This window comes from Lepisma saccharinum, chromosome 7, assembly GCF_977018435.1.
Source record: "Lepisma saccharinum chromosome 7, izLepSacc3.1, whole genome shotgun sequence".
NCBI classification, from domain to species: domain Eukaryota; kingdom Metazoa; phylum Arthropoda; class Insecta; order Zygentoma; family Lepismatidae; genus Lepisma; species Lepisma saccharinum.
In genome coordinates, this window is record NC_139235.1 from 16,675,355 (window position 1) to 16,687,968 (window position 12,614).

General features: G+C 36.9%; 1 protein-coding gene across 2 annotated transcripts in view; it reads left to right on the forward strand.

The window, feature by feature from the left end:
• LOC145989747 (lymphocyte-specific helicase-like) overlaps positions 1–12,614 on the forward strand; it is a 60,547-nt gene that overhangs the window by 26,750 nt on the left and 21,183 nt on the right. For both annotated transcript variants that reach the window (XM_083125034.1, XM_083125033.1), the window contains exons 7-9: positions 975–1,157; positions 6,863–7,083; positions 9,993–10,221. In XM_083125034.1, the coding sequence (XP_082981160.1) occupies positions 975–1,157; positions 6,863–7,083; positions 9,993–10,221 (633 nt within the window). The remainder of the gene's footprint in view (positions 1–974; positions 1,158–6,862; positions 7,084–9,992; positions 10,222–12,614) is intronic.

The window sequence follows — 12,614 nt, forward strand, 5'->3', positions numbered from 1 at the left end:
GGTTTTTTTAAAAAAAACAAAAAACTAATTTGTCATTTTAACACAGAAATGCTATGTTGTATACCGCTTTTGATTCTGAAATGTGCTCAGCTTTTGTACTAAAATCTTTTATTCACCAAAATATGGGGTTCTAATTACTGGAAATGAGAGCATGTAAAACTTGCCTAAATTCTGAACTAATTGATCAAAAAACAGCATTGAAACAATAGATAAGATAGAAATCTCTTCTAGTGCCTCCCCAATGGCTCAGTGGTAGCGTCGTTGCCTTGTAATCGAGGGGTCCCGAGTTCGATACCTGGTGGAGGCACATAGTGGTTCGGATCCCACTTTAAACTGTAGGTCCAGTCCCGATTAGCCTTACTGTGCACAAAGTGGACTTAAAACACCAAATCAAACCAAACAAATCTCTTCTGTACACAGAACTAGAAGACTTAAAGAGAAATAATGTAATTATTTAGGACAGCTGAAACCAGTGTCAATTTTTCAATAGCGGAAAGTATCAGTTAATTTTGTGTACCTATTCCTGCCCACACTTTTCTGGTGTTTTAGTGGCACGTGACATTTTTGCAGAGTCTGGAAATTATGTGAAATTCAAAATTTCCATTTATTGTGCCCAACATGTGGAAATGCTGTATTTTGTGATTACAGAAGAGGTATTTTAAACTTTGTAATGTAATTCTTTAATATCTTGAAACAAAACTTGTAAATTGATTCTTACAATTGGAGAGGAATATTTATCCACTAATATTAATTAATATTTTGAACAACCTTTAATTTAATTCCACAGCTCACCTGGTCGATAGCCCGAGAGAATCTATTCAACCTTTAATTGTTACAATTTTCAAGCATCAGTATCTGTGGGAATCTGAAACAGTATTGGCATTTTTATTGATATCGGCTAAACTATTATTATTATTTATAACAAAAATACGGATTTCGAGTTTTCCCTGTTCAAAATACGTTTTATGTTGCAGGTTTTGTATGAGAATGGAGTCAATGGAATTTTAGCTGATGAAATGGGTTTAGGAAAAACTATTCAGTGTATTGCTCTTATATGCCATTTAATACAAATGAATGTTGTAGGACCATTTCTAATAATTGCACCTCTGTCCACGTTGCCTAACTGGATCATAGAATTTGAAAAATTTGCACCAAAGGTGAGTAGTATTGTTTTTCTGTCCAGGTACAATACTTTTTTTTTCATCATATTTTCTTGCTGTGAGCTTCAATGCAGTTAACTTGTTGTTCATGTAACAAATGTTTGTAGATAAGTGTGACTGGAGTGTCTGCAGGTTTTTGTTCTCGGAACTAAACTAAAAGGTAGCATTTTATAGGTTTGTTGCGTGTTACTCACAAATCCTGAATATAAAAAAGGAAAGTTAAAAATTTGTACTTACGTATGTGAGTATAGTGCTCTTATTGTAGAACGACGTTTCAGAGATTGACTATCTCTTTCCTCAGGTTCGTATAAAAACTAAGTACTTGGCATAGTACTGCGTCAAAAATTAGGGTACATTTAAAATATTAAGTTTTTGCTATTAGAAGTACGTAAAAACCAAGCCGTTCCCTAATAAAACTTGTACAGTAGACCTATTCACAGGTAAAAAAGTTAAAAATCTAAAAAACCTGCATAAATCACAATGCAACCTGCAGGTTTGGCCTTTCCTACCCAACTGTGCTTATCCATCCACATGAAGGTCAATTCACAACGAATATTTCCCCTCCCCTTAATTTTCTCGTTTCCCCTTATTACATCACAAATCCAACGTGAATTCACGTTCCTCTCTTGCAGCTTGCATAACTTCCGGAGTGACGTGGAAACCGATATTGGGTTCAATCTTCCAGGCTTTATCCCATTTTTTGAGGAAATTGATCCACCCTTCTTCCAAATTTCCTTCGTCCCTATTAAGATTATTCTTCCCCCCCTTACAAATACTCGCTGTTTCATACACGTTTCTTCCTAATTTCCTCCCCTCTTTTCTGATTATCTCTTTTTTTGCGATTCTATGCCCACTTTCCAAAATGTGTTCTGAGAGACCCGTTTTGGGAACTTTTTCCCTTATGTCCTTTTCATGCTCGCTCCATCTTTTACCCATATTTCGGCCCGTCTGTCCTATGTACTCCTTCCCGCATTGGCATTCTATTCGATAAACCCCCTTCTGTTTTTCCGGTATTTCCCTAGTTGTCTTTCCTTTCTTATAATCGGTGAAGTATTTTTCTACATTCTTTGGTGCTTTCATCCCGCAAACGATTCCAAAATCTCTCGTTATTTTTCCGATTTTTTCCGATACGGATTGATGGTAAGGGATGCCAACGTACTTTACCCTCCTATTTTCGATTTTTTCCCCTTCTTTTTGATCCCCTTCTTTCCTAATAATTTTCCGTGCTCTCTCCGCTATCTTATCCATTTCTCTATTTGTGTATCCATTTTTTAATCCTGTTTTTCTTATCCACCGAATTTCGTTGTCTTTTTCTTTTTCATTATTGCATAGTCTACCGGCCCTAATAAAAAAGTTAAGGAATACGTTTTTCTTTGTTATTTCAGGGTGCGCCGATTCCTTGTTAATATATAAGTTCCCCGATAGGGGTTTATGATGTACTCCTGTTCTAATCCTATTCCCTTCTTTCAAGATACTAAGATCCAGGAAATTGATTTTTCCATCGCTTAAGTTTTCCCTAGTGAAGTTTATTCTTTCATCTTGTTTTTCTAATTCTTCAAAAACCTTGTTCAGTGCTACCCCCTTTCCTATAATCAAGATATCATCAACGTATCTCCCATAATATTTAATACCCATTCCTGTTTTTTCCAAAGCTGCCTTCTCAATGAAGTGCATAAAAATGCTCGCTACTATACCCGAAATTGGGTTTCCCATCGCCAAGCCTTCTTTTTGTCTATAAATACTGTCATTGACATAGAAAAAATTATATTCCGTTACAAGGTTATACCATCGTACATATTCCCAAGCAGTTAGGATGTCTATTCCTTTTTCTAACAGCCACCTTGATTATAGGAAAGGGGGTAGCACTGAACAAGGTTTTTGAAGAATTAGAAAAACAAGATGAAAGAATAAACTTCACTAGGGAAAACTTAAGCGATGGAAAAATCAATTTCCTGGATCTTAGTATCTTGAAAGAAGGGAATAGGATTAGAACAGGAGTACATCATAAACCCCTATCGGGGAACTTATATATTAACAAGGAATCGGCGCACCCCGAAATAACAAAGAAAAACGTATTCCTTAACTTTTTTATTAGGGCCGGTAGACTATGCAATAATGAAAAAGAAAAAGACAACGATATTCGGTGGATAAGAAAAACAGGATTAAAAAACGGATACACAAATAGAGAAATGGATAAGATAGCGGAGAGAGCACGGAAAATTATTAGGAAAGAAGGGGATCAAAAAGAAGGGGAAAAAATCGAAAATAGGAGGGTAAAGTACGTTGGCATCCCTTACCATCAATCCGTATCGGAAAAAATCGGAAAAATAACGAGAGATTTTGGAATCGTTTGCGGGATGAAAGCACCAAAGAATGTAGAAAAATACTTCACCGATTATAAGAAAGGAAAGACAACTAGGGAAATACCGGAAAAACAGAAGGGGGTTTATCGAATAGAATGCCAATGCGGGAAGGAGTACATAGGACAGACGGGCCGAAATATGGGTAAAAGATGGAGCGAGCATGAAAAGGACATAAGGGAAAAAGTTCCCAAAACGGGTCTCTCAGAACACATTTTGGAAAGTGGGCATAGAATCGCAAAAAAAGAGATAATCAGAAAAGAGGGGAGGAAATTAGGAAGAAACGTGTATGAAACAGCGAGTATTTGTAGGGGGGGGGGGGGAAGAATAATCTTAATAGGGACGAAGGAAATTTGGAAGAAGGGTGGATCAATTTCCTCAAAAAATGGGATAAAGCCTGGAAGATTGAACCCAATATCGGTTCCCACGTCACTCCGGAAGTTATGCAAGCTGCAAGAGAGGAACGTGAATTCACGTTGGATTTGTGATGTAATAAGGGGAAACGAGAAAATTAAGGGGAGGGGAAATATTCGTTGTGAATTGACCTTCATGTGGATGGATAAGCACAGTTGGGTAGGAAAGGCCAAACCTGCAGGTTGCATTGTGATTTATGCAGGTTTTTTAGATTTTTAACTTTTTTACCTGTGAATAGGTCTACTGTACAAGTTTTATTAGGGAACGGCTTGGTTTTTACGTACTTCTAATAGCAAAAACTTAATAAATGTACCCTAACCAACCCTTAACCACAATCCTCATTTTACATTTTTGACGCAGTACTATGCCAAGTACTTAGTTTTTATACGAACCTGAGGAAAGAGATAGTCAATCTCTGAAACGTCGTTCTACAATAAGAGCACTATACTCACATACGTAAGTACAAATTTTTAACTTTCCTTTTTTTATATTCTAAACTAAAAGAAAGCACATTACTTTAGTGTAACACCTTGAATGATTATTCATGATCTTTGTACCAAGGGTGCAAGATTCAACGAAGGCTTGGATATATGTGTTTCTTAGTGGGCGCCACTTTATCAATCTTGTCTAACCAAATTTATCCTTGTTGTCGCTGTTAAGTAAAGTTGCAGAAAGTGGAAAAAGGTTTGAGCCGATACGGATGCTGATGTACTGGTGTCAGCTTATGCCAGTGGTATTGGTATCAGGAACTATAATTTGGACTTTATTTACTGATACATCTCTATACTTATTATCTTGACAATTATTCAAAATTCAAGTTTTTATTTATTTTGCACCAGTGTTCTGTGATAAACTCCATTTTGTGATTACTCAACAGGTATTTTAATATTCAGATGTAATGGTAAAGTATGGTATGTAGTTCCCCGTGCATATAGCACCATGCTATGAAGGCACGTTCAGATGTAATTCTTAAAAATTTACCCTGTAGTGGATGGATGGGAAAAGGTCTTCCCACTGCCTATAAATCCATTGAGGATGGTAGGGAAGCCAGTTCCCCAGCACCATGTAGTAGCAGTTAACATGCCATTTCTTCAAAACAACACATGATATTTCAGTTCTGTCTTTTTTGTTCAATTGAATACATATGTACGTTTGATGTACTCAAATTAAAAAAAAAACACCATATCCATTGTTACTATTATTAACTAGTAGAGTTTGAGAAAGTCCCTCGTTTCCCTAAGAATACTATGCGATCTTATAAAATCGACTATTAACTCCTCAACCACTGCTTTTTGCTGATATATTTTACTTCTGCATGTAATAATGAGAACCAAAGAACACTCTAACAAGGTGTGACAATTAGGGATTCAGAGGGAAATGCCCAACTTTGAAAATTGGGGACGAGCATTACATATACTCCAAGGGTAGTCGTTTGTCGTGCTTCTCTTCAAATTTGAGCTATTCAGTATCCATACGACCGACATTAGAAGCGAAATTCTAGAAATTATTTCCGTAAATTGGCAACACTGTCGCTCACATACATTGCGATTTTTTCCCCCCAAGAAATACCAGTCTATTTTGAATTATACTTTACATGGTTGTAGGAATGTACCACTTCCATACTACATTTTTTTTTCCATTCACTTCAGTCTATTTTGATGGCCACAAATGCATTCCGAATACCAATTTCTTTGTTAAATGTTGATATTCCTCTTCTTTTTCCAGTAACTTTCATTATTGCGAGCTACAGTGTATATGTTTCACTTCCGCTGAAAGCCCCATCTTTAAAAACAAGGAAAAATTTTACTTTGCACCAAGTTTGAAAAGCGTGTGGTTGAAAATTTCCCATTGATAACATGCTTTACAGATGCTCGAGTTTCCCTGTGAAAAAGGTGAAACATTGGGTGGGTATTGGTTGAAAGTGGTATCGGCTGAGCTCTAGATATAAAAAAGGACAAGAAAAGATCCCTATTCTTAAAAAGGTTTTAATTTTTACAACCGTAACATTGAAAAATTAAGCCTTATTTGTATTTTGGTCACTGTTACAGAGTGGCTAAGTTCCTTCAATTCCGGGAATTGTGCGTGAATTTTTCTCCATAGACGTGAAAAATTGGAACTTTTATTAATCCAAATCCCATTGAATTAATACATACGTATTTATAAAGGCCCTGAGCTTCTATTTTTATCTTTGAATGAAAATAAAGCTGCATGGAAAATAGTACAGAATTCTCTCGATCCGTTTATTTTGTTAGTGTCCTTTCCAGAACAATATATCTGACAGACTGAAGATTATTACAAGATAACATATCTTGAAGTTGATTAGTTGAAATTTGATTTTGAAATTCTTATACAATTAACAATTTTTCGTAGATTAGTATATCCGATATCCCGTAACTTTTTTGATTTGCGAGTGTGGATGTATTTTGAGTCTGAGTATGTGAAATGGCAAATGTAAACTCTGCACCTAAAATTAAATATTTTAAATTTATATACCATTTAATGTAATTGAATTAGAATTTTTGGGTACATTGAGATCACACATACCCTTGATATTGTTAATATATTGGCCTTTGTATGTGAGGGTGGGGTGGTGAGAGGTGATAATATGTAAGGTTAAAATGGAGAAAACATCTGTTGTTGTAGCCTTGAATTTTTGGAAAGTTCACCTTGAAAACTGGGGAATTATAATTGAATTTTACCATGGTCCTAGAGTGTATTAGGTGAATTGGAGAAGGTTGCTCTGACATTAGATGGAAGTTTGTCACAATTCTGGTCTTCTATCAGTCAAAGGTAAGAATTATTTCTCATTTCGACTACACTATGAACTCTATTTGAACACACTGAAACCCTGTCATTTTTATAATAGTTGCACCTATGTAGCCAGTCCTTTATTTTGTGGTTGGTTTAATATTAACTCGTTCTTTCCAGATTCCTGTTCTTATGTACCATGGATCTTTGCCTAAGCGAAATCTGCTGAAAAGAGACGTATGCTCCAAGAAACCTGTAATGGGGAAGCTTATACGTCCAATCGTAATTACGTCATATGAAATTGTCATGTGTGACAGGAATTTCTTGTCAAAGCACCGCTGGCGTTACATAATCGTTGATGAAGGACATCGTTTAAAGAACAAGAATTGCCGATTGGTCAAGTAAGTTAATTTGTTGTATTACATTTGCAACCAGTACCTCTGTTTATATACCGTATTTACGAGTGTATAATATGCACCCTCGTTTTGGATGGGGAAAAGCAACAAAAAAAATATTCTCGTATATAATGCGCAGTTCAATTCAGGTCCCAGAAATGACTTTCTTAGTGTCTGACTAACAATTATGGATTTAATTTAAAATTAATCAGTAGACCATAAAAACGAGTTTTTCCTTGCTTTCGCAGCTGTTGCATTCAACACGCGACATTGAACTTCCAGATGTTAGGCTTTTCATAGGAGAGGAGGGAGCGAAGAGGCATGGTTCAGTAAGGGAAGGGACCTGCATTTGCCACACCTCCCTTGATGGAGAAGGGAAAACATCAGTTTTTGTAATTCTCATCAAGATTACAAGTGGTTCCGGCCAAAGGAGGGTGAAGCAAATGTCCAAAATTGGCGGAAACAAGAGGAAGAACTGAAGAGAGCTCCATACAAGAAGCGGGCTTTTCGGGGGAAGCATTGGAAATATCCAGAAGTGGAGCAAGAATTATGCAATTATATTATGGATTTGCGGCTCTCAGGATATGCTATTTCGACAGATATGCTCATCTTCGAAGCAAGCAAAATAGCTCTGAACAAGAACATTCCTGCAAAGGACTTCAAGGCTAGCTACTGTTGGGTCTGGCGCTTCATGAACAGAAACCGGTTGTCGATCAGGCGGAGAACGACACTTGCACAGAAGATGCCCGAAGAATATGAAGAACAGCGCACCATGTTTTTCCGATACATACTCAGCAGAACAGCAGAAGAACTACATGATGTCACAGATTGGCAATGCAGATCACTCCATTGTGGTTCGATATGCCAGAATCGACGAGTGTTCATCCTGTTGGAGATAGATCTGTGCAGGTCCGGACAACTGGAGCAGACAAGCAACGGTGTACCATTATGCTGGCTATCATGGCTGATGGTCACAAGTTGCCTCCGTATATAATATTTAAACGGAAATAAGTCCCCTAAGAAGCATTTCCATTGGGAGTTATAGTGAGAGCACAGGAAAAGGGGTGGATGACGGAAGAACTCATGAAGTTCTGGTTGAATTGTGTGTGGGATCGGCAGCTGGGTGCTTTATTGTGGCAACCTTCGATGCTTGTTTTAGACAGTTTCCGCAGACACACCACCACCATGTTTTACTTGTTACTGTTTTTGTTTACGTTTTCCTACACCATTCTCATTCATATCTCCGTTGTCGTTCAAAATCGGACCCCTGTTCATATGAACATTTTTTTGCTTAGAATCACCCATACTACCAGTTCCCAAAGTATTGCAGCTTCCTCCCGGAACACCCTGTATATATTTTTTTGCAGGTTTCGACATTTTTAATATCACTATGAATAATTTACAGAAATGTTAGTGCAATTTGATACAAGAGTCCATACCTGTAATTTTTGTTTATTCATTTTTCAGCATTTTTAAGTAAGATTAATGCAGATTTATCCTTTATTTGTGCACGTGTTAAAATTTATAGAATGATTTGTAGGTTTATTTTAAAATACATATCTGGAACTTGTCAAAACTTTACGTAAGATATTGGAAAGAGGAAGGATTACCCTTTATGAGTGGTTCACAATTAACAAGACAGTGCGTAGGGTCTCCCCGAAGGCGCAATGGTAGCGTTGTTGCCTTGTAATCAAAGGGTCCCGGGTTCGATACCCGTCGGAGGCACATAGTGGTTCAGATCCCACTAAACTGTAGGTCCAGTCCCGATTAGCCTTACTGTGCATAAATTGGACTTAAAACACCAAATCAATCATTCAAAAACTAGACAGTGCCATTTTTTATTTTTTTTATTTTATTAGAAAATGTTGGTTGGCCTTGAGTGAGTCAAAGATGTGATGATAAAGAAATTACAGTGGAACCTTGATTATACGTTTTTCAGGGGACCAAGCTGAAAACACTAAATCGAAAATTTTATAACATTTTTGTTACGTTGCGACCGTCAAGACTATTATTTTATTTTAATTGAATTGACTATTGCTAGGTGAGGTTCAGGTATTGCTGGTCTTACACCTAACACTAGAAAAGTAGAGATCAAAATAATTATAAATTTGAAGATTACCAAGAAATTGTACATCAGGAAAATGCAATAAGATAAATCATAAGAGAATTGAAACAATTTGAAGGACCATGTATCTCCCCGACGATATAGTGCTTTCTAATGAAAGGGTCCTGGGTTTGATATACTGTTAAAGTGTCTAGTGGTTCGGACCTCACTTTACACTGCAAGTCATATCCCAATTAGCTATTTATGCTGTCTATGCATTATGCATAAAGTGGGCATGAAACAAATGCAATAATAATAAAAACTCCCCTGCGTAACAAAAAGTCCACAACATTTCTGGCGTAGAGAATACATTTCTCAATCAGTAGCGGTACTGAGTCCAAGATCTGGGCTATCTCACTATGTCATGTGGTCCTATGCTATGAATAGATCTAAATTTACCAACTCATAAGAAATCAGGTTGCCAACTCATAAGAAATCAGGTTGCGAACTCATAGGAAATCAGGTTGCCAACTCATAGGAAATCAGGTTGCCAACTCATAGGAAATCAGGTTGCCAACTCATAGCAAATCAGGTTGCCAACTCATAGCAAATCAGGTTGCCAACTCATAGGAAATCAGGTTGCCAACTCATAGGAAATCAGGTTGCCAACTCAAAAGATATCAGGTTGCCAACTCCAGAATCAGCATCATCATCTCACTGATATGAATACTATTATTTACAATTTCTGATCGATTTTTCTCCTGTATTTTTTCTTTAGACTTCAGGCTTTGCAGATAGCCTAGAATATACGCTCCTATTCTCAATATTTATCTGCATGGTAGTATTTTATCTTTATCTTGGTCTCTTGCAGAGAACTGAAGCATTACCACTCGGTGAACAGACTTTTGCTGACCGGAACTCCCCTCCAGAACAACTTGTCAGAGCTTTGGTCTTTGTTGAATTTCTTGCTACCAGAGATATTTGATGACTTGAATGTGTTTGAATCGTGGTTTGAAATAAGAGATCTCCAGGCAGCTGAAGGCAGTGGCAAGATCATTGAGCAGGAGCAGCAGCAGAAGGTGCTGGCAACACTGCATCAGGTGAGTGTTCTTGGTCCTGAACAAACCCAGCTTCAATTTTACAAATAGTTAGGCGACATATTTCTCACAAAACCTTGCTAAGTGTTGTGCAATGAGCAAAAGTTAATATTTCTCTGAATCTGCTCTGAAAATGTGATTGTAATGTGAGAAAGTGATAACGCACTGTCATTGACACATTTCAAGAGACTTCCTTCCAGCGATGTTATGGAGCATTTTTAATTTTACAAGGAATTAGATGTAAGTTCAAATCCAAATCTGTCTAGCTTTTTAAGGTTGGCTATTTAGTTTTGTAGGGTATGTAATACGAGGGCATGCTGAAAAGTAATACCTCCTATTTTTTTATTGGATAACTGCTGAATTTATTTGAATAAAGGAAATGCAGGTATATTTCTAGGACTTAATTGTCCATATCTACAAAATTACTTTTCCCTGGCGATGAACACACGTCTGCCAACAAGAGACCAGTTTCTTAATTCCATCACTGTAGAATTGTTGATCTTAACGATGGTGCCACAGCCTCATATGTCACATATGTTTGAGAGTTCCTTGGCTGGGGTTTTCATTACAAGCACAAACAGCCCAATAATACAGTACTGACGTCTATACATTCATCCTCATAAAAAGCCTTCATTCTCCAATGAATGTAAATTGGGGCCACATTTTTTACAGTCAGAAAGTCGATCACCGCATGCTGCTTCAGGCGCACTGACATAGTAGGGTTACAAGCTGCCATTTTCTTTGCTATGGTTCAGCACCCCCTGGTGATAGAAGTTTGAAACCTTCAATAAAGAAGCAGGAAAGTCTGATGAGTACAGGGTTGCTCAAAATCCAAAATGATTTACACCGTAACAAAAAAATAGGAGGCATTACTTTTCAGCATGCCCACGTAGTAACAAAATAGTAGTAGTAACGAGTGAGCAAAATAATTTTATTTCAAAATATTTTTAAAATTAATTAAATGTAACCACTTTCTCATGTTTGGTGCTCATTCTGAGAAATGTTAATATTTGTACTTTGCAAAAAGAGAATATCCTCTTGTGTAAACAATAAGTCGCCAACCCATGCTGCCTCCCCCTCTCCCTCCACTATGATTAGCATCCCAAAGCTTTCACTCTTTAACCACCTTATGTATTCTGTAATAGTAGAAACTAAGATCAAAATTGCATTATGGATTTGCAGTGCTCAGGAAGTTATTTTCTATTATTTCTCGCCCAACAAATACCGGTGATACGCATCCCATGCAACCAAAGGTGCATGCTTGAATTGCAGCAGAACGGCACTGCTCTTCTTGGTGTTGCGGAACATTTCATTACAAAGTGAAAAATCGGGGGAAATGGCCTTTAAAATTTTATACATGGTTTTGCTTATTTCCTCTACTTTTTCTAAAAAAAACTTCAAAATTTATATATTTTCCAGGACCCTCAAACTAGCAGTTAGCAGCTCAAGATTTCTTCCATTAAGATATTTACACATTCCATATATAGTATGTCATATTATTTGGCCAGTAATACATTTTAATTATTATTTTTTTTCCCTTATTTTTCCTATCATCCAAAGTACAGTACCATAAAAATCAGAACGTTCCTTCATTTTGTGATGAACTTATTTCAATCGCATTGCACATTAGTGTGTGTATCTTGAATGGAATACTGTTTGCCATATTCAGAAACTGCATAATTTAAGCTTTATAACGATATATAACATGATAGGGTTCCATGAACATGAAAAATCAATGCAAGTGTCACAAGATCATGGAATGGGCCTGTGAATTATTCCGTGTATAATAAGAATTGCAGTTTTTGCAAGCAGAAATTTTGGAAAAAGGTGCGCATTATACATCAGTAAATACGGTATGTACTGGGATATATCCAAGCGACTTTGTGATGGAACTCCCATCTATGGGATTGAGCTGGAGTTTTGTGAGCAGTGCTGACAAATGGCATAACAAGTGAACCGTTATTGAGAAGTGTACGTCATGGCCCTTTTCCATGCACTTTTTTCAAATAATTGAATAGTAAAACAGTGTTGGGAGAATGATTTTACCATCAGGAAAACCGCTATGAAAGAGATAGTGTCCCGGTGCATGCAACAGGGAGCCGTTGGTAAACATTCACCCACAAAAGGCTCCGTAAGTAGACACTAGTGAAAGTATTGCCTGTTGTGCTTTAACACAATATTTTCAGGATGGTTCGCAAAGGGTTAACCAATGCAATTAATATTTATACATCTATAAATAACATGAAATTTAGTGCAAAATTGTGTCATTTTATTACTCTTTCCATGGATATCACTTGGGCCATTCCACGAAAAGTGCTCCTACTCCATGTTAATAACAATGTGAATGCATATAATTTGCCCATTTCACCAATAAAAGTTACTAGTATCTGCAGCTT